Source organism: Mustela nivalis, assembly GCF_964662115.1.
Source record: "Mustela nivalis genome assembly, chromosome: 17".
NCBI classification, from domain to species: Eukaryota; Metazoa; Chordata; class Mammalia; order Carnivora; family Mustelidae; genus Mustela; species Mustela nivalis.
Window position 1 is genome coordinate 15292996 of NC_139036.1, and position 24101 is coordinate 15317096.

Sequence of the window (24101 nt, forward strand, 5' to 3'; positions counted from 1 at the left end):
AGATCCAAGGTTGAGTGATGACTAAAAGGATGGATGGATGGGCGGGTGTGTTGGTGGATTGGGGCAGTGGGTGGGGGTATGGATGGGGAGAGGGGCAAGTGGGTGCAGGAGAGGATGGGTGAGTGGGTGAGTGGATGGAGAAAATCATGCCTATGCCCATGCTTGGGAAAGTGTATGAGTATCTGGGGGAATGGATGGATAAAAGAATATAGGAAATGAATTGTGCAGACATGGAAGAATTAATGATGGATGATGCATGAGTACCTGGCTCACTGGGTAGGTGGGTAAATAAGTAGAGAATGAATGGGTAGATAATCAGTGCATGCATAATGGAGAGTTGGAGGAATGGAGAATGGATGGATGGGTGGATGGATTGGTAGGTGAGTGGATGGATGGGAGGATACATGGATGGTGGGTGAGTGGACTCCTCCCTCACCTGGCAGGCCTTTGGGACACACTGGGTGGGGTCCATACACACAGTACATTGGGTTCAATGCTCATGGTTTCTGGGCTCTACCTGCAGTTGAGACCTTCACAGACTTCCTAGTCCAGGAGTGGTCCATGCGTCTGCTGGAGAGACTGAAGAGAAGGAAGACGCTGTGGGAGAAATGGAAGACAGGGAATGACAGAGTCTTGTCTTGGCCACAGCCAGAGAGCACTGTTTACATTCAGGGAGAGGTACCATGGACAGGGTCACAGGGCTCATGAGGGAAGCTGAGGCTCAGGCTGGGGGAGTGGGCAGAGAGGGCAGGGACTGGGAAGTGAAGAGCAGCATGGCTGGGTTCAGGGTGGAGTTGGGTGGAAGGATGTCTCCTCCGCCCCAGATGGAGGCATGTTTTCTTCACTTTCTCCCAACCAGTCACCCAGCAGGAAGTACTTGGGGAGCTGGGTGGAGGCTGGGGTGTGGGGATGGCTGGATTGCAGCAGCAGTGAGGGAGGGTGTGATGACCACCCCCACCCCACCCCCCGACAATGGCCTGCACCTCGCTGGCAGTAGTTCCTAGGAGCAGAGAGGAGGGCAAGCTGTCCAGGTGGTGAGGCTGGACGGGGAGGGACCCAGTGCTCACCTGTGTCTACTACGCCAGGCTTCCTGGTGAGTGCCGGCCTGCCCCATGCCCTCCAGAAGCTCCAGGCCAGGGAGGCAGGAGAGGAGCAGAACTCTCCAGCAGACAGGCCCTCTGGTCTCATTGATCCCCCTTCCACTTACACATCAGGAAACTGAGGCCCAGAGAAGATCAGTGACTTGCCCAAGGTCACACAGCAAACTGGGATCAGAACCACCCACAAAGAAGTTGCCTGATTCCTAATTCCAATCTCCACCTAGACCAGGCCTAGGCCAATGTTTATTTCCTTCTCAGAATTTAGCAAATTGCATAGTGACACACAGCAAGACCACAAACTCCTTTCCAGGCTGATGACAGCAGACATGACTTCTGCCACCAGGAAACCAATGGTATGGGTGCGGGAGCCTGACTGTCTGGGTTTGGATTCCAGCTCTGCCATAAATGGCTGTGAGACCTTGGACAAGTGGCTAAGCCTCTCTGACCTGTTTCTTCCTCTACAAAATGGGAGTAATGTAGTGCTTCCCTTGTAGGTTGTGTTACGCAGGGCGAGTTCATGCACGTAGAGTGTGTGGACAACACCCATGGGTAGGAGCGTGTGGCTCGTGTGTGTGCACATGGGAGTAACTGTGAGCTCATGTGTGAGCATGCACAAGTAGGAAGGCCTTGGCACACATGCGAGTGTGTGTGTGTGTGTATGTGTGTGTACCAGCTACCGCCTGCATCAGGGAACCCCGCAGCCTTCCCAAACAGGGGCATTGTCTGGGAGATCATCCTTAGGTGGAAGCGACTCCCCCCCACCTCTCCCTAGGCTGGAAGCTGGAGCCAGGGATCAGGAGGTCAGCAGCCTGAGCTGGGCCCCTGGGAGCTGGGCCCACAGAGTGGGAGGAGACATCACGTTTGTGGGGTAAAGGAATGAACAAATTCACCCCCGCTCCATAGTACAGGCTTCTGAAACCCAGGGCCACCCTCTGGCCCTAGCCTCTCCCTGTGGGCTCAGCTTTCTCTGAAGTCACTCAGGAGCACCCCGGAGGCTTGTCTTCCTTGCAGGGCCAGGCCTGGCTCAGTGGGAACTTTCCTGACCCTAACGGTCCCTGGCATGGGTTGGGGACCCTGTGAAACCAAGGGGCAAGGCAGACCAGAGTTTTCTCCTTTCCTTTCCAGACACTGTGGTCCCTGCTCAGGGGCACCGGGCCACCTCTTAGTCTCTTAGTCTCCCCTCCTGAGCAGGGCTTACCTGCAATCCTCCAAAACTTTGACCTTGGGGAAATCTCCCTCCCCATCAGAGCAGACATGCCCAAACAAGGGTTGCCCAGAGCCCACACTGAATTGTTATTTTTTTGCCCTGAATTATTTGTTTGTTTTTAAGATTTTATTTATTTATTTGAGAGAGAGTTGGGGGGAGGGGCAGAGGCAGAGGGAGAAGCAGGCTCCCCACTGAGCAACGAGCCAGATGCGGGGCTCCATCCCAGGACCCGGAGATCATGACCTGAGCCGAAGGCAGACGCTCAACCGACGGAGGCCCCCAGGCACCCCTGCCCTGAATTTTTGAAAGAGAATCTGTATAATCTTTACAGTGGTGAATTTGGTAAAAAAAAAAAAAAAAAAAATTACTTGTTAGTGTGTAGGAACACATGACACCGATCCCAGGATCTAGCTTGGTTCTCAGCACTTAGCAGATGCTCAAGAAACGTTTCTGGACTCGGTGGCACTCCTGACTTCAATCTGACTTCCTGGATGATAAGCCTGTTGGTCTTACCAGTTGACCTCATATAGAGGGAAGCAGGCGCCAAACTCAGCACGTAATACGTTTACTGTGACGTTTTCTGCTTGTAGTTTGGAGATTCTCAGATTTCAGCCCTTCTGGGAGACCATAGAAACATTCACAGGCCTATAGAGCCTCGTGGATAGAATGGCGCCATCCACACCTCACCTCCACAGCTGGTCTCCCTGGGCAAGGGGTGCCCCTCCGAGTCCCAGTTACCAGCAGGAGACTCTAAGAGCAAAGGGTTGGAGGCCAAACCTTCCTTGTGGAGCAGGAGGGCTCTCAGCCCTAGGATGGAATGTGTTTCCCCGGCCTGTCACTCTGCAGGGCCTGTCCCCACAGTCGTTGACAGCAAGTGGCTCTCTCAGTGCCTGGCCTGGGTGGGGGCCCCAGCCTTTGTAGCTGGCCGCCCGCCCACCTCCAGCCCCGTCCTTCTAATCCATCATCTGCACAGCAAGCTAGAGTGACCAGGGCCAGCTTCTTGGGTGTATGTCCGGTGCCATCACCTTTCCAAGTGTGAAAGACCAGAGTGAGTGGTGAATGATAACCAGCCTCGCCTGCTGGGGCAGGCGTCTCTACTGGGCTTCTCCAGGTGAATCCATCCTGCTTCTCCTCTGTGTTCGGCACCTCGGGCTTAAGAATAGCTTCCCCTGGGCAAGTGGCTTTCTGTATGTGCTTGTGACCTATCAAGCTCAGAGGAGTGAAGGGAAGCACCCAAGGCCCCTGGGAATCAAGCCTTGGAGCAGCCCCTCGGAACGGATCACAGTCAGGTGCCTGGCCATGAGCCACCTGACGGCAAGGTCACATCCATTTGGGAAGGGGAGGCAGGGAGGCTCCAGGAGGGGATGGCATCTGAGCTGGGTCTCTTAGGAGGGAGGATGGGAGCCCCTTACAGTAGGCAGGGGGAACATGGAGCCAAGGTACAGAAGCAGAGAAGGGTGAGAGAGGGCAAAGCCCAGAGAGGAAGTTTCAGGCCCACAGATGGAGGCCAGAAGGTTTGGATTTTGATCTAAGAGCTGTAGGGTGCCATGGCCAGTGTTGGAGCTGCATGGAGCAGCATGGAGCAGTGGGGCTGGGGGAGGGGGGTGATGCTTGCTGTGCACTGGGCAGCAGATGGGAAGGGCCCAGCCAGGAGGCAGTTAGAAGGTCCAGAGATGACAGTCACAAGCTTGCAGGGTGAAAGCCATGGGAGCAGGAAGACACCAAGGGACACACAGCCAATGTCAGAGATGTCAGGGGTCTGGGTGGAGCTGAAGCTGGGACTCAGCACCAGCAAGCCAAGCCTGGGTGGGAGGGAAGGCACAGGGCCACGTGCACTAGGCCAGCATCCTGGGGCCCCACATAGAGCAGGTGCTCAGTGAAATGATCCTCCAGTGAGGGAAGGGAGGTTCCCGTTCTCTCTCCAGGTCAGCTCCGGCGGTGCCGTCCCCCATTTCCCACACCCCTCCTTTTGCACACCGTGCTCGTGGCCCCGGAAGAACCCTGGCTGGACCAGTAGGGGCACTGCCTGCCCACGGCTTCATCTCTGCCATGCACCCATATGGCTTCTCTCTCTCCATCTCTCCTCCCCCCCTCCCTGTCCTTATCTTTCCCTTCCGTCTCCATGGCGACTCACCACCTCGCTCGCCTGCATCCCAGCCTCTGCCAGGGATTCTGGGCCTGGCTCCGTCCCTCCCTCCTCCAGAGCCCTGGTTCCCGCAGTCCTGTCTCCTCCCCCTGGGGTGAGTCCAGAGGCAGCCTCCTCTTTCCTGACTGTCACATCTATTTTCCAGCTCTGACGAGTCCGTGTCGGCTCCTCTGGGGAGACCATCCCCCACCCACCCACCGACCCTCCACCTGCCGCAGCTCGGCTGGCCCCTCCAGGAGGAAAGCCATCCCTGCTGCCGCTGACCGGGTCTCTGCCTCGGGTCTCCTCTCTTTGCTTGCAGACCTCTCCCCACTCCCAGCCCCCCCATGCCGAGGTCCGCCTTGTCAATCATCTCCTTTTGTCACCGGCTCAGCAAACAGGCAAGTCTTGGGGCCTGAGATTTGGGGGGGAGGGCAGGTGGGGGTGGGAAGGGGCCACCTGGGGATGAGGGATGGGTCTGAGGAAGGGGGATGGAGGCCACTGAGACCCAGGAGGACAGAAATCTGGATTCTCTTCTAGACAACGTTTTATTCCACCCCCACCCCCCCCCAATTTTGTCTCCAAGGAGAGAAAACGGAGCTTCATGGGAAGCAGTCGCAACAGTTGGTAAGTGGCAGGGCCTGCCGGCAGGACTGCTCTAAGGCCTGCTTGCTGTTCGTGAGTCCAGGAACCCAGGCCCTGTGGTCACCAGCCTCCTGAAGGCTGCCCCAGGGGAGGGACCAAAGCTGGACCTGACCGGCTGTGGAGGGAGGGGCAGGGAGAATCCAGTAGGTACAGCTCAGAGACCAAATCCAGCTCTGAGAAGGAGTGCAAAAGAGATCTTATAAAAAACAGGGCCATCTGCCCCACCACTGGGAGGCTCCCACCCTCTCCTGATGGTCCCACGGGAGCCAGTGACTCCCTCTGGGAGCCGTTGCAGTGCAAGGCTGTGGGAGAGGGGTTTGAGGGAGCATTTGTACCAGGCACCAGGCACCCCAACAGCCCCATGAGGCAGGGGCTGCTAACCTCCCCTCTTGGCAGTTTAGGAACCCAGGGCCCAGATCAGTTGTGCAGGAGTTCACCGTGGTGGTGGGGGGAGGTTAGGACTCCATCCCAGCTTCTCCTTGCCTGGAGCACTGATCCCATGTCTCCCTGCTGCTCTGCTGTCCCCACTCTGGGGTCCTTGGCTCTGGGGTCCAAGTCAGTGAGGAACAGGCAGAATGTGGCCTCTCTGGGAGCACCCTGCACCCCCAAACTCCCGGCCTGTATTCCCTGCACTGCCCGCCCCCCCCAGGCAGCTCCCAACAGTCTGCTCTGCCACCCCACCCCACCCTAGGTCCCACACGCCCTTCCCCAAGTTGGAGCTGGGCCTGGGGTCCCGGCCCACGACACCCCGGGAGCTTCCTGCCTGCTCCATCTGCCTGGAGAGGCTGCGGGAACCCATCTCGCTGGACTGTGGCCATGACTTCTGCACGCGCTGCTTCAGCACACACCGCGTCCCCGGCTGTGAGCCGCCCTGCTGCCCCGAGTGCCGGAAAATCTGCAAGCAGAAGCGGGGCCTCCGGAGTCTGGGGGAGAAGATGAAGCTCCTGCCACAGAGGCCTCTGCCCGCTGTGCTGCAGGTCGGGGGACCAAGCCTCGGTGCAGGGCGCAGGGCAGCAGGGCAGGAGGTGCGGCATGGGGGGAACCAGCTGCAATCTCCCACGGACCCAGCGGCTTTGGCCCTATTTTAGGATGTCAGGGTGGGGAATGGAGTCTGGGGTCCCACAGCCCGGCCTGGCTACTCAGGGAAACTTCCTTCTCCTGGCGCAGGAGACCTGTGCTGTGAGGGCCGAGCCACTGCTGCTGGTGCGAATCAATGCCTCGGGGGGCCTCATCCTGAGGATGGGGGCCATCAACCGCTGTCTGAAGCACCCCCTGGCCAGGGACACCCCTGTCTGCCTCCTGGCTGTCCTGGGGGAGCAGCACTCAGGGAAGGCCTTCCTCCTCAACCACCTGCTCCGGGGCCTGCCGGGCCTGGTGAGGGTGGGGCTGGGGCAGGGGGTTAGGGGAGGGGACTGGGGGAGGGGGCGGGTTTGGGGGGTGTGCTCCCAGCCTGGCTTTGGGCGGGAAATGGGGGCCCGCATGGACCAACGGATGTGCTCTTTTCTGCCTTGCAGGAGTCAGGGGAGGGCGGCTGGCCAAGAGGAGGGGGGTCCCTGCAGGGATTCAGGTGGGGTGCCAATAACCTCACGAGGGGCGTATGGATGTGGAGTCACCCCTTCCTGCTGGGGAAGGAGGGGAGGAAGGTGAGGGGCACGAGGGGCATAGGGGTTGAAGATTATTGGGTGAGGGAGCCGGGTAGTGAAGAGGTTGGGGGATGACAGGGAGATCATAGCAAAGGGGAGGGGGATGGAGGAAGAAAGCTTTGGGGGCAGGGACAGGAAGACGGGGTGGACAGAGCGCAGGGACGGAGGAGCGCATGGAGGAGTGAGGCAGGCCTGACCCCTTGGCTCATCTCCCCCCTCCCCTGACCCCTGTGCAGGTGGCCGTGTTCCTGGTGGACACAGGGGACGCCATGAGCCCGGAGCTCAGCAGAGAAACCAGGACCAAGCTCTGTGCCCTCACCACGATGCTGAGCTCCTACCAGGTGAGGGCGCTGTGACCTGGCGTCCCACCCCATGGGCTCTGCTCCAGCTCTGCTCTCTCCAGGACTGGGACATGACAGCACCCCCGCTGGTCCAGGGACTGCTCTGGATGCTTACCCTTATCTCCCAGACTTCTGTGTCTGCAGCCCCCCACTCCCGCACAGATTCTGGGATTACCCATGCAAGGGAGGGATGCCCCCAGTCCGGAAGTTCAAAAGGGAAGTCAAAGGTACCCAGGAGCTGCTAAGGGGCAGCAGGACCATTCCCAGGGCCTGCCTTCCAGTCCCTGGTCCCTTAGAACCAGCCCAGGCTCTGCAGACGCAGAGGCCCCTAGGCAGGTGTCTCCCGGGTCCCGGCCCCACGGTCAGCCTGCGAGCTCCTTCCTCACCGGGGTCTTCCCAGTATCTCTTTGCCTTTGCAGACCCTCTTCCATCTTGTTCTCCTTGGTTCCAGATCCTCAACACCTCCCCGGAGCTGAAGGATACAGACCTGGAATATTTGGAGGTGAGGAGGAAATCTGGTCCTGGGCTGCCGCTGCATCCCTGCCCCGACAATAAGGCTGGGGCCTGGACCAGCCATCCTGGGGTGCCCTCCACTTCCGGCCTAGGAGTTCGTGACCCAGAGCTGGGCTGGGGGGGGCTTGAGGGCAGAGGGTGAAGCTCAAGATGACTGGTTGGGAGAGGCACAAGAGTCCCAGAGTTGGGAGTGTGGGGGATAGGGCGGGTGTCAGGGTGGGGGTGGGGATGGGGGTCCCCTAGTGGGCCCAGAGGAGAGGGAGCCACAGTCCTCGGGGTGACCCCAGCCATGATCCTTGGTGCCTCATCCCCAGATGTTTGTCCACGTAGCCGAGGTGATGGGCAGGCATTATGGGATGGTGCCAATCCAGGTGAGACACCCATTTCTGGACCTGTCACCCCAGACTCTAACCACCCCCCACCTCCACCCCCTGGCTGCTGGTGTCAGGACTCATTCTCTTCCAGCACCTAGATCTCTTAGTGCGTGACTCATCCCACTCCAACAAGGCTGGGCTGGGCTGCGTGGGTGACATCATCCAGGTGAGGGGTGCAGGAGGGGAAGGAAGGGCGATGGGGGAACATGGCAGAAGGGGAGGGGCAGGAGGAGGAGGCCAAGAGCAAGAGCCTGGTTCCTAGCTCAGAGGTCTCCTCATCCCTCTCTCAGAAATCCTCTGGCAAGTACCCCAAGGTTCAGGAGCTGCTCCAAGGGAGGCGAGCCCGCTGTTACCTCCTGCCTGCTCTGGGACAGCAGTGGGCCAGCAAAGGCCACGGAAGCCCCGGTGGTGAGTGTCCCCGGGAGCCCTCCTCCAGGCCACCCCCTGGCCCCTGGCCACAGCGAACTTCTCCCTCCCTCTGACACCCTTTCTCCTCCCAAAGCCCGGTCCTGCCCAGCCCTGGGTGTCCTCAGCATGAGGAATCTCTTCCTCAGACACAGATGACGATTTGGGCCACCTCTGTGCCTACGTGGCAGATGTGCTGAACGCAGCCCCCCAGCACGCCAAGAGCCGCTGCCAGGGCTACTGGAGCGAGGGCCGCCCGGTGGCCAGGGGGGACAGACGCCTGCTCACTGGGCAGCAGTTAGCTCAGGAAATCAAGGTGCGCCCCCCACCCCCCCCCCACCCCCGCCCCAGGCCCCGGAGAGCCAGCGGAACCCCTGCCTGCCCTGACCCCTCCCCTGATGTCCCCGCAGAACCTCTCGGGCTGGATGGGGAGGACCGGGCCCGGGTTCGCCTCCGCAGATGAGGTACGGGGGGCAGGGGTGCGGAGGGCGGAGGGTTGCGGGGGGCGTCCCTGGGATGCAGCCGAGGGCGGGAGCTGGAGAAGGGAGGCAGCCTGGCTTTGCCGTGGACAGATGGCCGCCCAGCTGCACGACCTGAGGACGGTGGAAGCTGCCAAGAAGGAGTTCGAGGAGTACGTGCGGCAGCAGGTGAGCCGCGGCCCCCACGCGGGAGGCCAGGCCCCGGGGCTACTGGATGGGCGGTCAGCTTGCTTCCTGTCTCCTCGCCGCAGGACGTGGCCACCAAGCGCATTTTCTCCGCGCTCCGGGTGCTGCCCGACACCATGCGCAACCTCCTGGCCGCACAGAAGGATGCCATCCTGGCCCGTCACGGGGCCGCCCTGCTGTGCAAGGGCAGAGAGCAGACCCTGGACGCCCTGGAGGCCGAGCTGCAGGCGGAGGCCAAGGTCTTCATGGACTCGTACACCATGCGCTTCTGTGGCCACCTGGCCGCTGTGGGGGGCGCTGTTGGGGCTGGGCTCATGGGCCTGGCGGGTGGCGTGGTGGGCGCGGGCATGGCCGCGGCCGCGCTTGCTGCTGAGGCCGGGATGGTGGCGGCCGGAGCCGCGGTGGGAGCCACGGGGGCCGCCGTGGTCGGGGGCGGCGTGGGCGCTGGCTTGGCTGCCACCGTGGGCTGCATGGAGAAGGAGGAGGACGACAGGGTGCAGGAAGGGGACCGAGAGCCCCTGCTGCAGGAAGAGTGAGTGCGCCCAGGAGGCCGAAGGGAGGAAGAGATGCCAGGTGGTGGGGAAGGAGGTGTGGGAGGGGAGGGGTTGGGGGTTCTGCCGACGGCCCACCCCGCTGTGTGCCGCACTGTCCCGTCGGAAAGCCCAGTGTCTGGGTGGCTGACTGAGCTGGACAATCGAGGTGGCTCCAGGATCCCTGGAGAGCCCGCCTGGGCCCAGGAGGCGGTGTGTGGGGGCAGGGAATAGAGTACAGGGCCTGTTTCTGGTGGCAGACCATCAGCCTGCCACATTCCCAGGTCCCCTGGGCCCCAGTGTCTCCCACCAAGAGCGAGGCTCCATGCTCCCCCCTGGCTTATTCCCCCCTGATGACCCCGGACTATAGGAAGGCTGAGAAGGTGCCCTTCTTGAAGTCTCCCCTGGGGAGAGAGGATTCAGCCCTTCACAGATGGGAGAAGTCCCAGGTGGAGTGACCTTGGTGCTCAGGCTCCGAGCACAAAGGAGGGGCTTGGGGGAGAGAGAGAAGGAGGGGCCATCGGGCAAAACCAAAGAATCCAGGTATGGTGGACAGGGGCCTGAACCCCAGAGTGGAGATGCTTGATCTGACAACACTTCCCCAAGCTGTCCCAGGAGGATAATAGTGGCCTCCCCCACCCTCTGCCTCCCCAGGGAGGCTACCTGTGCACTTTGAATGGGGGTCCCTGCAGCCGTCCCCTCATGGTTGTGTCCTTTGTTGAGGCTGCTAGGACAGCAGAGTGCCGAGGTTCTTTCTGGAATGCCATCCGCACCATGCAGTAGATGCCAAAGAAAAACACCAGTTGTTGCACTCTGAGCTAAACCAGGCAGCGCTAAGTCTGAAGTCCTGCAAGGGACAGCAAAGGAAACACTTTCCACCCTGGACATGAGCACGCCCTCTTTCCCGAACCTGTGTCTGCAGGAGACCTGGGTGCAGCCCCCCACAGGAACCCAGAGGGCCCAGCGCCCTTCCACAGGACAGGGAAGTCCTGCCGGAAGACTTCTAGGCTATTACCCTGTAAAATATTCATGGGCGCGTTATGTGAAAAATAAAATGTGTTTGCTTGAGCCTCAGCTTCCCAGTAAATTATTGGCTCAGGACTTGAATTCAGCTCCCAGAGGGCTTTGGAGCACAGGGGTCGGGGAGGTAAATAAAGGCGCTCCACTATGGGGACGTGGGGTCAGGAAAACGGAGGCTAAACTTCAAGAGATCTGGGAGCTGAACATTCAAAGCCTCACATGGGGGTTGCGGGAGAGCTCAGATCAAAAGCCAAGGGCACAGCGACCTTCCACTAGAACTAGGAGGTCCTGCTCCCCTCGTCTCTCCTGCTGCAGATAACCCTGCAAACAGACTGTCACCTGAAATCTATCCTGGCAGAAGGAGTGAGTGGGAGCATAGCTGGGGTGTCCTTGCTAAAGCCTCAGAGGAAGGAGGAGCCCAGGCCCACTTCTGCGGGGCGTTCACCTGCTGCTTCTCCTCTGCCTCAGTTCCCCATCTTAGAATGAGAGCAGGGCCACTGCGTCCAAACCCTGCCTTTTCCCGATGCAAACCCCGAGAGGGGAGTCAGCTAATGCTCCCCACCCAGCCTGAGGCAGAAGCCAGGGATCTCCAAACTCCCAGGCACGCAGCTGGTGTCCCCCACACACGTCAGAAGAGAGATTTTTTTTTTAAGGTCACACATACTGAAATCAAGATGCCCCTCTTTGGTGATTTCTCCCCCCACCCCTCCCGTTCAGCTCTGGGAAACAGTATTGTGGGGACTGATGCAGAAGGACATAGTGTGGGACGCATGGCCCAGCAGGAAAAGCTTCAGTTAGGAAACTGGGGACAAAGTAATGACACAGAGAAATCCCAAGGCCTGGGGTGGGAACAGGTGGGTGAAGACAGAGGTCTGAGGTGATTCTAACTTTTGGAGAAGGAGCCAGAGCTAGGGGTAGGGTCCAGACTTTGTCCGGTGTATGCCAAGAAAGGTTTCCTGGATTGGTCCCCTCCATCATGTGGTGGGTCTATGAGCTACAAATGCCCCCAGACTTTGGCGCTGCCAGCCTTAGACCTTTGGGGGGGCCTCCAAAGAGTCCCTGAGGGAGGGTTTTGTCTAGCTAGACTCCCACCTAACAGCGCTGGAAGGAGCTGCCCTGGGCTACTTCAGCCTGATCTTTGAATGGAAGTCACCTGTCAGCCAAGTTGGGGAAGGGCTCGGCGGAAGCGAGATGAGTCATGTTATGTAGTATTTGTCTTGTGCCTTTTAATTTCAAAGCGTCTTCCCAAAACTCACCTTCCTTAAGTCTTGAAACCATTTCATGCCGCCCATAGGGTACCCATTCCTACGGAAGCTCAAAGACATGGCTACTCAGATGTAAGCCAAGACTTGAACCCAAGGCTTCTGATGTCTGGTTCCTTGCTTAGGTGAGCCCTCACCCCACAGGTCTCTCCAGACTCCATGACCAGGCCACTGGGTCCCAAACCCAATTAGGGGGCTTCCCAGGTTTCTAACATCCGTTCTGGAATTCACAAGAGCCCACATGGCTCTGTGCTCAAGGTCCCGACGGGATGCTAAAGCCTGGCTGATTTCTATGATCTGTTGAAAGTCATGAACACCAAGATTCTCAGGTGAAATGTTTCTGGGTTAGAGATCTGGGGATTTGGCTCGCAGTTCCTGCTTTGGAGGCCAGTCCCAATGTTGGAGATGGCCTTCTTAAATCCTGCTGCAGACTGAACCCCACCCCCATTCTATTCATATGTCAAAATCCTAATCCACCATGTGATGGTATTAGGAGGTAGGACATTTGGGAGACAATGGGGTCATGAGGATGGAGCCCTCACAAATGGAATTAGTGCTCTTGGAGAAGAATCCCAGAGAGATCACTAGTCCCTTGGCACTAGGTGGTAGCCAGCCATCTATGAACCAGGAAGTAGGCTCTCACCAGTCACCACACCAAATCTGCTGGCCTCATGAGGTTGAACTTCTGAACCTCCAGAACAGTGAGATATAAATATTTGTTGTTTGCGAGCTAGCTGATCTGTGGTGTTTTGCTGTAGTAGCCTCTTGATAGCATGAAGCAGGAGTGCCTAGTTCCCCGGACTTGTGTTAAACCATGCCCTGGGCAAGGAAGAAACTTCACCTGCATTAAGGGAATGAGATAAATGGGTTTATGTATTACTGTATCAGAGCCTATCCTAACCCTAATTCACATGGAAATTTGCTCCTTGAAATGGGGTAAAAACCTGAAATATTGTGGGGTAGTGGTGGGCAGTGAGGAAACACACAACTGGCTCCATTTTATGTCCATGTTATGTAACACAGAAGGCAGACTCTTGCACTGTTGAGGAAAACACTTTTGTTTCTTTTTTTTAAACATATAACGTATTATTTGCTTTGGGGGTTCAGGTCTGTGAATCATCAGGCTTACAAAATTCACAGCACTCCCCATAGCACATACCCTCCCCAACATCCATAACCCAGCCACCCTACTCTTCCCCCTCTGACCTGCAACCCTCAGTTTGTTTCCTGAGATTAAGACTCTTACGGTTTATCTCCCTCCTGATCCCATCTTGTGTCATTTTTTCCCTCCCTACCCCCCTACTACCTACCCCTACTCCCTCCCTATCCCTACTACCACCATAACTCTGAAATTCCTCATATCAGAGAAATCATATGATAATTGTCTTTCCCTGATTGACTTATTTTGCTTAGTGTAATACCCTCTAGTTCCACCCACGTCATGGCAAATGGCAAGATTTTTGGGTTTCGTTGATGGCTGCATAGTATTCCATTGTATTTATACACCACATCTTCTTTATCCATTTATCTTTGTCCATTGATGGACATCTAGATTCTTTCCATAGTTTGGCTGTTGTAGACATTGCTGCTATAAATATTCAGGTATATGTGTCCCTTCAGATCACTACATTTGTATCTTTAGGGTAAATACCTGGTAGTGTGATTGATGGGTCATAGGGTAGCTCTATTTTCAGCTTTTTGAGGAACCTCCATACTGTTTTCCAGAGTGGCTGCACCAGCTTGCATTCCCACCAACACTGTAGGAGGGTCCCCCTTTCTCCACATCCTCGCCAACTTCTGCCATTTTCTAACTTGTTAATTATAGTCACTTTGACTGGTGTGAGGTGGTATCTCACGGTGGTTTTGATTTGTATTTCCCTGATGCTGAATGATGTTGAGCACCTTTTCACATGTCTGTTGGCCATTTGGATGTCTGTGTTGCAGAAATGTCTTTTCTTGTCTTCTGCCCATTTCTTGATTGGATTATTTGTTCTTTGGTTGTTGAGTTTGATAAGTTTCTTTATAGATTTTGGATACTAGCCCATTACAGATAAAGGCATACAGATACATCATTTGCAAATATCTTCTCCCATTCTTTGGAATTGTTGGTTTTGTTGACTGTTTCCTTTGCTGTCCAAAAGCTTTTGATCTTGATGAAGTCCCAATAGTTCATTTTTGCCCTTGCTTCTCTTGCCTTTGGCGATGTATCTAGGAAGAAGTTGCTGTGGCTGAGGTCGAACAGGTTGCTGCCTGTGTCCTCCTCAAGGATTTTGATGGATTCCTGTCTCACATTGAGGTCTTTCATCCATTTTGAGTCTATTTTTGTATGTAGTATAAGGAAATGGTCCAGTTTCATTCTTCTACATGTGACTGTCCAGTTTTCCCAACACTGTTTGTTGAAGAGACTGTCTTTTTTTTCCATTGGACATTCTTTCCCCCTTTGTCAAAGATTAGTTGGCCATAGAGTTGAGGGGCAATTTCTGGGCTCTCTATTCTGTTCCATTGATCTATGTGTCTGTTTTTGTGCCGGTACCATGCTGTCTTGGTGATTACAGCCTTGTCATAGAGCTTGAAGTCTGGAATTGTGATGCCACCAACTTTGGTTTTCTTTTTCAACATTCCTCTGCCTATTCAGGGTCTTTTCTGGTTCCATACAAATTTTAGGATTATTTGTTCCAGCTCTGTGAAAAAAGTTGATGGTATTTTGTTAGGGATTGCTTTGAATGTGTTGATTGCTCTAGGTAGCATAGACATTTTCACAATATTTGTTCTTCCAATCCATGAGCATGGAACATTTTTTTAAAAGATTTATTTATTTATTTATTTATTTATTTATTTATTTATTTATTTATTTAACAGAGAGAGAGAGAGAGATCACAAGTAGGCAGAGAGGTAGGCAGAGGAGGAGAGGGAAGCAGGCTCCCTGCTGAGCAGAGTGCCCAATGTGGGGCTTGATCCCAGTACCCTGAGATCATGACCTGAGCCGAAGGCAGAGGCTTAACCACTGAGCCACCCAGGCACCCAGCATGGAACATTTTTCATTTCATTTCTTCCTCAGTTTCTTTCATGAGTGTTCTGTACTTTGCCATGTACAGATCCCTTGCCTCTTTGGTTAGGTTTATTCCTAGGTATCTTATGGTTTTGGGTGCAATTGTAAATGGGATTGACTCCTCAATTTCTCTTTCTTCTGTCTTGCTGTTGGTGTGTAGAAATGCAACTTATTTCTGGACATTGATTTTATATCTTGACATCTTACTGAATTCCTGTATGAGTTCTAGCAGCTTTGGAGTGGAATATTTTGGGTTTCCCACATAAAGTATTATATCATCTGCAAAAAGTGAGAGTTTGACAACTTCTTTGCCGATTCAGATGCCTTTTATTTCTTTTTGTTATCTGATTGCTGAGGCTAGGATTTCTAGTACTATGTTGAATAACAGTGGTGATAATGGACATCCCTGCCATGTCTGACCTTAGCAGAAAAGCTCTCAGTTTTTCTCCATAAAGAATGATATTCACTGTGGGTTTTTCATAGATGGCTTTGATCATATTGAGGTATGTACTGTCTATTCCTAGACTGTGAAGTTTTGACCAAAAAAGGATGCTGTACTTTGTCAAGTGCTTTTTCAGCATCTACTGAGAGTATCATACAGTTCTTGTTCTTTCTTTTATTAATGTATTGTATCACATTGATTGATTTGCGAATGTCGAACCAAACTTGCAACCCAGGAATAAATCCCGGTTGGTCATGGTGAATAATCCCTTTAATGTACTGTTGGATCCTATTGACTAGTATTGTGGTGAGAATTTTTGCATCCATATTCATCAAGAATATTGGTCTGTAATTCTCCTTTTTGATGGGGACCTTTTGTCTGGTTTTGGGATCAAGGTAATGCTGGCCTCATAAAAATGAGTTTGGAAGTTTTCCTTCCATTTCTATTTTTTTGGAACAGTTTCAGGAGAATAGGTATTAATTCTTCTTTAAATGTTTGGCAGAATTCCCCCTGGAAAGCTATCTCGCCATAAGCTCTTGTTTTTTGGGAGATTTTTGATGACTGTTTCAATCCCCTTACTGGTTATGGGTCTGTTCAGGTTTTCTCTTTCTTCCTGGTTCAATTTTGGTAGTTTTTGTGTCTCTAGGAACGCATCCATTTCTTCCAGATTGTCAAATTTGCTGGTGTATAGTTGCTCATAATATGTTCTTATAATTGTTTGTATTTATTTGGTGTTGGATGTGATCTCTCCTCTTTCATTCATGATTTCATTTATTTGGGTCCTTTCTCTTTTCTTTTTGATAAGTCTGGCCAGGGGTTTATCAATCTTATTAATTCTTTCAAAGAACCAGCTCCTAGATTCATTGATTTGTTCTACTGTTCTTTTGGTTTCTAGTTCATTGATTTCTGCTATGATCTTCATTATGTCTCTTCTCCAGCTGGGCTTAGGCTTTATTTGCATTTCTCTCTTCAGCTCCTTTAGGTGTAGGTTTGGTTTGTATACTTGAGAACTTTCTTGTTTCTTGAGAAAGACTTGTATTGCTATATACTTTCCTCTCATGACTGCCTTTGCTGTGTCCCAAAGATTTTGAACAGTTGTGTTTTCATTTTCATTTGTTTCCCTGAATTTTTAAAATTCTTTTTAAATTTCCTGGTTGACCCATTCATTCTTTAATAGGATGCTCTTTAGCCTCTATGTATTTGAGTTCTTTCCAACTTTCCTTTTGTGGTTGAGTTCTAGTTTCAAAATAGTATGTTCTGAAAATATGCAGGGAATGATCCCAATCTTTTGGTACCAATTGAGACCTGATTTGTGACCCAGGATGTGATCTATCCTGGAGAATGTTCCATGTGTACTAGAGATTAATATGTATTCTGTTGCTTTGGGATGGAACGTTCTAAATATATCTGTGAAGTCCCTCTGGTCCAGTCATTTAAAGCCTTTATTTCCTTGTTGATCTTTTGCTTAGATGATCTGTCAATTTCAGTGAGGAGTGTGTTAAAGTCCCCTACTATTATTTCATTATTGTCAGTGTGTTTCTTTGATTTTGTTATTAATTGGTTTATATAATTGGCTGCTCCCATGTTAGGGGCATAGATATTTAAAATCGTTAGATCTTGTTGGACAGACCCTTTAAGTATCATACACTGTCATTCCTCATCTCTTATTATAGTCTTTGGCTTAAAATCTAATTTATCTGATATAAAGATTGCCACCCCAGCTTTCTTTTGATGTCTGTTAGCATGGTAAATTGTTTTCCACCCCCTTTAAATCTTGAGGTGTCTTTGGGTCTAAAATTAATTTCTTGCAAACAGTATGTCAATGGGTCTTGGTTTTTAATCTGTTCTCATGCCCTGTGTCTTTTTTTTTTTTTTAAGATTTATTTATTTATTTATTTGACAGAGAGAAATCACAAGTAGACAGGCAGCCAGAGAGAGAGAGAGAGGGAAGCAGGCCCCCCGAAGAGCAGAAAGCCCGATGCGGGACTCGATCCCAGGACCCTGAGATCACGACCCGAGCCGAAGGCAGCGGCTCAATCCACTGAGCCACCCAGGTGCCCCGCCCTGTGTCTTTTGATTAGGGGATTTAGCCCATTTACATTCAGGGTAACTATTAAAAGATATGAGTCGAGTGCCATTGTATGGCCTGAAAGGTGACTGCTACTGAATATTGTCTCTGTCCTTTCTAGTCTATTACTTCCAGGATCTTTCTTTGCTTAGATGACCCCTTTCAATATTTTCTGTAGGGCTGGTTTGGTGTTCACAAATTCTTTTAGTTTTTTATTGCCCTGGAAGCTTTTTATCTCTCCTTGTATTTTCAATGACAGTCTACCTGGATATAGTAGGCTGCATATTTTTCTCGTTTAGTGCTCTGAATATATCATGCCAGTCCTTTCTGGCCTACCAGGTCTCTGTGCATAGGTCTGCTGCCAGTCTAATATTTCTACTGTTGTATGTTACTGACCTCTTGTCCCGAGCTGCTTTCAGGATTTTCTCTTTGTCACTGAGACTTGTAAGTTTTACTATTAGATGACAGGTTGTGGACCCATTTTTATTGATTTTGAGGGGGTTTCTCTGTACCTCCTGGATTGTGATGCTTGTTCCCATTGCCAAATTAGGGAAATTCTCTGCTATAATTTGCTCCAATATACCTTCTGCCCCCCTCTCTCTTTCTTCTTCTTGTAGGATCCCAGTTATTCTAATATTGTTTCATCTTATGGTGTCACTTATCTTTCAAATTCTCCCCATGGTCCAATAGTTGTTTGTCTCTCTTTTGCTCAGCTTCTTTATTTTCATTATTTGGTCTTCTCTATCACTAGTTCTCTCTTCTGCGTCATTTATCCCAGCAGCAAGAGCCTCCATTTTTTATTCCACCTCATCAATAGCTTTTTTAAATTTCAACTTTGTTAGATTTTAGTTCTTTTATTTCTCCAGAAAGGGATTTTATTTTTCCAGAAAGGAACTCTCTAGTATCTTCCATGCTTTTTTTTTTTTTTTTTGAGCCCAATCAGCACCTTGATAATCATCATTCTGAACTCCAGCTCTGACATATTACTAATGTCTGTATTGATTAAGTCCCTAGCCATTGGTACTGCCACTTTTTTCTTTCTTTCTTTCTTTTTAAGATTTTATTTATTTATTTGACAGACGGATCACAAGCAGGCAGAGAGAGAGGAGGAAGCAGGCTCCCCATTGAGCAGAGAGTCCGATGTGGGGCTCGATCCCAGGCCCCAAGGATCATGACCTGAGCTGAAGGCAGAGGCTTTAACCCACTGAGCCACCCAGGCGCCCCTCTTTTTTTTTTTTTTTTGTGGTGAGTTTTTCCACCTTGTAGTTTTATCCAGATAAGAATAGATTAATGAGAGAACAAAATAATAAAAGGTAGCAATGACCACATAAAAATATACACTAACCAAATCAGAAGAGACCAGAAACCAGGGGCAGGGGAAGAAGAAATGAGGAAAAGAAAATAGAACAGAACCACACACTTGATTTTGGGTGTATTTTGGTCTGTTAGAAGAAACCACCTCCCAAAATTTTAAAGAAAGAAAGAAATATATATATATATATATATATATATATATATATATATATAATATGTACTATATAGAATATATATGTGTATGTGTGTGTGTGTAAGAAAAACATATATATACAAAAATAAGGGTGAACATGATGAAGGGATAGAATATGACTGTAAAGAGGAAAATTAAAAAGATCCTAAAAAAGGAATTGATAAGAAGTTGATTGAAAAAAGAGAAAAAAGAGGAAAGAATGTGAACAGGCTGGAGACTAGAGCAAAGTCATGTGTTAGATTTAGGGTATATATATATTTTTTAAATTATTTATTTGACAGATCACAAGTAGGCAGAGAGGCAGGCAGAGAGTGAGAGGAGGAAGCAGGCTCCCTGCTGAGCAGAGAGCCCGATGTGGGGCTCGATCCCAGGACCCCGGGATCATGACCCGAGCCGAAGGCAGAGGCTTCAACCTACTGAGCCACCCAGGCGCCCCAGATTTAGGGTATATTTTGACTAGAATAAACTGTATCCCACAATTTTAAAGGAAGAAAAACCTATATGTATACAAAAAAATAAGGTTTAATACAATGAAGGGAAGAAATATGACTATAACAATGAAAATTTTAAAAGATTTTTAAAAAGGTAGTGATAAGATAAAAGTTTTAAAAACTAGAAAAGAGGAAAATTTTTAAAAAATAAAATAAGAGGGGCACTTGGGTGGCTCAGTGGGTTAAGCCTCTGCCTTTGGCTCAGGTCATGACCTCAGGGTCCTGGGATGGAGCCCTGCATCGGGCTTTCTGCTCAGCAGGGAGCCTGCTTCTCCCTCTTCCTCTGCCTGCCTCTCTGCCTATTTGTGATCCCTCTCTGTCAGATAAATAAATAAAATCTTTTAAAAAATAGAATAAGAAAAAAATGAAATTTTAAAATTTTAACTTTGAAAGACTGAAGAATCATGGGGAAAAAAGCAATGACTTCTATGTGTTGCTTTCCCCTAGCTCTGGAGTTCCACAGTTCTCACTAATCAGTGACTTGGTCTTGGTTGGATCTTCTTGCTGATCTTCTGGGGGAGGGGTCCATTGCCATGATTCTCAAATGTCTTTGCCCGAGGTGGAATTGTCCCACCCTTGCCAGGGGCCACGCTAAGGAATCTGCTTGGGTTCACTCTTGGAGCTTTTGTTCCCTGAATGCTTTCCAGAGACCTCTGGAGGACGGAATGAAAATGGCAGCCTCCCAGTCTACGGCCCAGAGGATCTGAGAGCTTGGGGCCCCACTCTTCAGCGCACCCTCAAAGAAAAGCTGTCAATCCCTCCCGTCTCCTTGGTCTCCACTGCGCTTTGAGCTCACCTGGCCTGTGACTGAGCATTTCTGTCTCTGGTGCATGCCCCATTTGGAGTCTACAAATCCAGCAGATTCCTGCCACACACTCTTCCTGAGGAGGAAGGAGGGGGTTTCTCCAGATCTGCCACTGTGGAGTCCCTGCCAGGAGAATAGTGGCCCGATTGTGCCTCAGATCACAGTTTAAGGTAACCCTGAGCTGAGAGCTTACTCCTCAGCTCCGTCTCTGCTGCAGGCTTCCCCGCTCTTATACCTGGGGCTCTGCCATACTCAGATACCCCCAGTCTTCCTGTGACCCCGCGGGTCCTGAGACCACACTGTCCCTACAAAGGCTCCACTCCTGTCTAGCCTCTGAAGAGACTTCCCTCAGTGGAACAGACTTCTAAAAGTTTTGATTTTGTGCCACACTGCTCTACTGCTTGCTGGAAGCCAGCCCCTCCCCCTGTGGTCTATCTTCCCAATTGTCACCTTGAATTCACTTCTTCTCATGTCCTACCTTCCAGAAAGTCTTCAATTTTCTGTTCCTAGAATTGCTGCTCTTCTTCTCTTTGAAGAGAGGAGAAGCTCCTTCTGCACTGGCTAGGCTCAACTCCACTCCACCTCCTCCTCCTCCAACCTTGTGATGACAGTCCAGTTGTGGAGGGATAGCATAAAAAGTTGTTTTTTTTTTTTTAAGATTTTATTTATTTATTTGAGAGAGAGAGCACAAAGGGAGAAGGAGAAGCAGACTCCCCTCCAAGTAGGGAGCCTGATGTGGGGCTCAATCCCAGGACCCTGGGATCATGACCTGAGCTAAAGGCAGATGCCCAAATAACTGAGCCTCCCCACGGGTCCCTGAGGAAAACATATTTCAAAAATAAAATCTTTAGGGGCGCCTGGGTGGCTCAGTGGTTTAAAGCCTCTGCCTTCGGCTCAGGTCATGATCTTGGAGCCCTGGAATCGAGCCCTGCATCGGGCTCTCTGCTAAGCAGGGAGCCTGCTTTCCTCTCTCCCTCTCTCTGCCTACTCGTGATCTCTCTCTCTGTCAAATAAATAAATAAAATCTTAAAATAAAAAAAGGAAAAGTGGGCGCCTGGGTGGCTCAGTGGGTTAAGCCGCTGCCTTCGGCTCAGGTCATGATCTCAGAGTCCTGGGATCGAGTCCCACATCGGGCTCTCTGCTCAGCGGAGAGCCTGCTTCCCTCTCTCTCTGCCTGCCTCTCCATCTACTTGTGATTTCTCTCTGTTAAATAAATAAATAAAATCCTTAAAAAAAATAAAATTAAATTAAAAAAAAAGGAAAAGTAATAGAAATAAAATCTGTAACCCAGAAAACCTTCCCCACTAATGTCAAAAGGAATAGTTTTATTACTGAATAAGAGTTAACTCAGAGGGGCACCTGGGTGGCTCTATGGGATAAGCCTCCGCCTTTGGCTCAAGTCCTGATCTCAAGGTCATGGGATCGAGAGCCCTGCATTGGGCTCTCTGCTCAGTGGGGAGCCTGTTTCCCCCTCTCGCTCTGCCTGCCTCTCTGCCTACTTGCGATCTCTGTCAAATAAATAAATAAAATCTTTAAAAAAAAAGAATTAACTCAGGGCTCTGTCAAGGTCACCTGCTAATTAACTCATAAAATTATTAAGACAGAAAAGAAATCCCACCACTTTCATATAGCCAAGCAGATACTACTGACCCTATGTGCACATTCTAAGTATGAGCACTTATCAGGTGAGAAGACTCATCAGTCCCACTCACTGCACGTGCTTTCAAATTCATTCGGCATTAACTGGGTGAATGATCACTCTGGGGGAATTGGGGTGGCCATCTGTGCTAGTTAATGGCCTCTTTCTGAAGGAAAAATGAAAATTCTTGTACCTCCAAGATGAGCAGGTATTCAGGGCGCCTCGGCTGGATTCCCATGGTGACAGGGAGATGGGGCACCATCTTCCTTGATGTTGACATTGAAAAGTCAAGGCTCCCAAGCCCTGCTAAAAAATCTTCCTGGGGGTGCCTGGATGGCTCAGTGGGTTAAAGCCTCTGCCTTTGGCTTGGGTCATGATCCCAGGGTCCTGGGATCAAGCCCCGCATCAGGCTCTCTGCTCAGTGGAGAACCTGCTTCTCTTCCTTCTCTCTCTGCCTGCCTCTCCACGTGCTTGTGATCTCAGTCTGTCAAATAAATAAATAAAACCAAAAATGAATAAATAAATAATCTTCCTGGGTTTTAACTCTGGTAAGAGGTTTATTTAACCTTTAATAAGATTTGCATGCATATCAAAAGGACAAATACAAATTTTATTGAGGAAAGGTTCTAAGAAAAGGAGGGGAAGAAAAGATCTCTTTCCTTTTGGAAAGGAAATTCAATCTTTTATTCACCCTTGCAATTTTCCCCTTTTGTCGCTATTTTAATGTAACACTATAATTTCCGATGATCTCAATTGCTGTTTCTACCCTTCTCTTTCTCTTGGCATTTTGCAGTCATTCAAATAATCAGCAATTCTGTGGTAAACTGCAAAGCAAATTATCAGTATTATCAGAATCATACTGGGATGAATTAGAAAATTTAGTACAATATGGACTTGCAGAAAAAGTCATCAGATATGTATACCAAAAATGGTCATATTTATTTAAAGCAAATTCTTGATTATGTAAGGGAGGAAAAAATATCTTTTCCTTTCACTTGTTAAAAATAGGACAATGGGCGCACCTGAGTTGCTCAGTTGGTTAAGGGTCTGACTCTTGATTTTGGCTGAGTTCTTGATCTCAGGGTCATGAGATCGAGGCCTGCATTGGACTCCACGATGAGCGTGGAGTCTGCTTAAGATTCTCTCTCCCTCTGTCTGCCCCCCACCCAGGTTGCACATGATGTCTCTCCCTCTCTCTAAAAATAAGAACATTAACAACAACAACAATAAAAACATTAAAAACAAGACAACAGGTGCAAAATGGTGTTGTTTATGCTAAGCCCATGTTACCAAACTGAGACTTAATTAGAATTTCAACTTTTCTAGGAATTGAACCTTAAACCATTCAGGAATTACTTGATCGGTAACTAGTTAGGTCATTTGCCTCTTGGCAATCCCCTAAAGGAAAATGACCTTGCAATAACAACCTGCTTTTCTGCCTGTATAACTTCCTTGTTCCTGCTTCCTTCTGCCTATAAAAAAGTCTCGTGTTTCATACAGCTCCTTGGAGCTCCTTCTGTCTGCTAGATTGGATGCTGATCAATTTATGAATCTTTGAATAAAGCCAATTAGATCTTAAAAATTTAGTCAGTTGAATTTTTTTTTTTAAACGTCCTTTTCTAAATTCTTGGCTAGGGCCCTGATAGCAAAAGACAAATTAATAAGAGAAAAGCATACAAATTTATTTAATATAAGTTTCATGCGGCATCAAGAGTCTTCACAAGGAAATGAAGACTGGAGGGATCGGTTATGCCTGAGTGTTTTTAATGTTAGGTTTGATGAAGTGTGGAAAGTTCTGGAAAAGTATGATAGAATGGGAAACTAAGGAAGGCCTGTTCATTCCGGTTCCTCTCTCTCTCCCTCTCCCATCATCTTCATAAGGGTGCTCCTTTCCTTTGGGTATAAGGAGGGTGCCTCTCACATGAGAGTTTCATGACTTGTTTTAGGGGAAGGTCATAAAGGCCTTACTGAATATGCCATTTCTCAAATTCCTTCAGTTTCAAATCATCTATATGCCAAGGTGCCATTTTGTGGAAGGGTGGAGGAAGGGGGTGGGGAGGTTGGTGGGGACTGTGTCTTAAACCCCATTGATAAGTGATGTGCAAAAATTCTCCCTCAGCATACATTAATTTTATAAACTGCTTGTTGATTTTATTATTTGCTCTCTCACAGGATTAACTATTTGGGTATTATTGTGTAGTTGCTCATAAAGTCTTCTCCCATCTTAGTGGAAGGAATAGCATAACTCCAGAGCTTAATAATGGTGGGAA

General features: G+C 50.3%; 1 protein-coding gene across 3 annotated transcripts; it reads left to right on the top strand.

Annotated features, from left to right (window-relative positions):
- The first annotated feature begins 4728 nt into the window (after nt 1–4728).
- On the top strand, nt 4729–10617 carry RNF112 (ring finger protein 112). 3 transcript variants are annotated; one of them, XM_082708466.1, is made up of 14 exons: nt 4729–4833; nt 5019–5059; nt 5769–6054; nt 6245–6451; nt 6592–6720; nt 6957–7061; nt 7513–7563; nt 7889–7945; nt 8040–8114; nt 8239–8356; nt 8503–8669; nt 8764–8817; nt 8926–9000; nt 9084–10617. In XM_082708466.1, the coding sequence occupies exons 1-14, from the start codon at nt 4780–4782 to the stop codon at nt 9552–9554; spliced, it is 1890 nt and encodes a 629-aa protein (XP_082564592.1). In that variant the 5' UTR covers nt 4729–4779; the 3' UTR covers nt 9555–10617. The 3 variants fall into 3 exon arrangements, with proteins under 3 accessions (XP_082564592.1, XP_082564590.1, XP_082564591.1); XM_082708464.1 differs by lacking the exons at nt 4729–4833; nt 7889–7945 and having other exon boundaries at nt 4974–5059; XM_082708465.1 differs by lacking the exons at nt 4729–4833; nt 6245–6451 and having other exon boundaries at nt 4974–5059.
- The last annotated feature ends 13484 nt before the right edge of the window (nt 10618–24101 follow it).

Bases quoted from the DNA above. Each gene is read 5' to 3' on its own strand.
- RNF112 (XM_082708466.1), top strand. From the start codon at position 4,780: ATGCCGAGGTCCGCCTTGTCAATCATCTCCTTTTGTCACCGGCTCAGC. The intron at 6,055-6,244 runs GTCGGGGGACCA...CTCCTGGCGCAG, and splicing joins CTCTGCCCGCTGTGCTGCAG to GAGACCTGTGCTGTGAGGGC. The intron at 8,670-8,763 runs GTGCGCCCCCCA...ATGTCCCCGCAG, and splicing joins AGTTAGCTCAGGAAATCAAG to AACCTCTCGGGCTGGATGGG.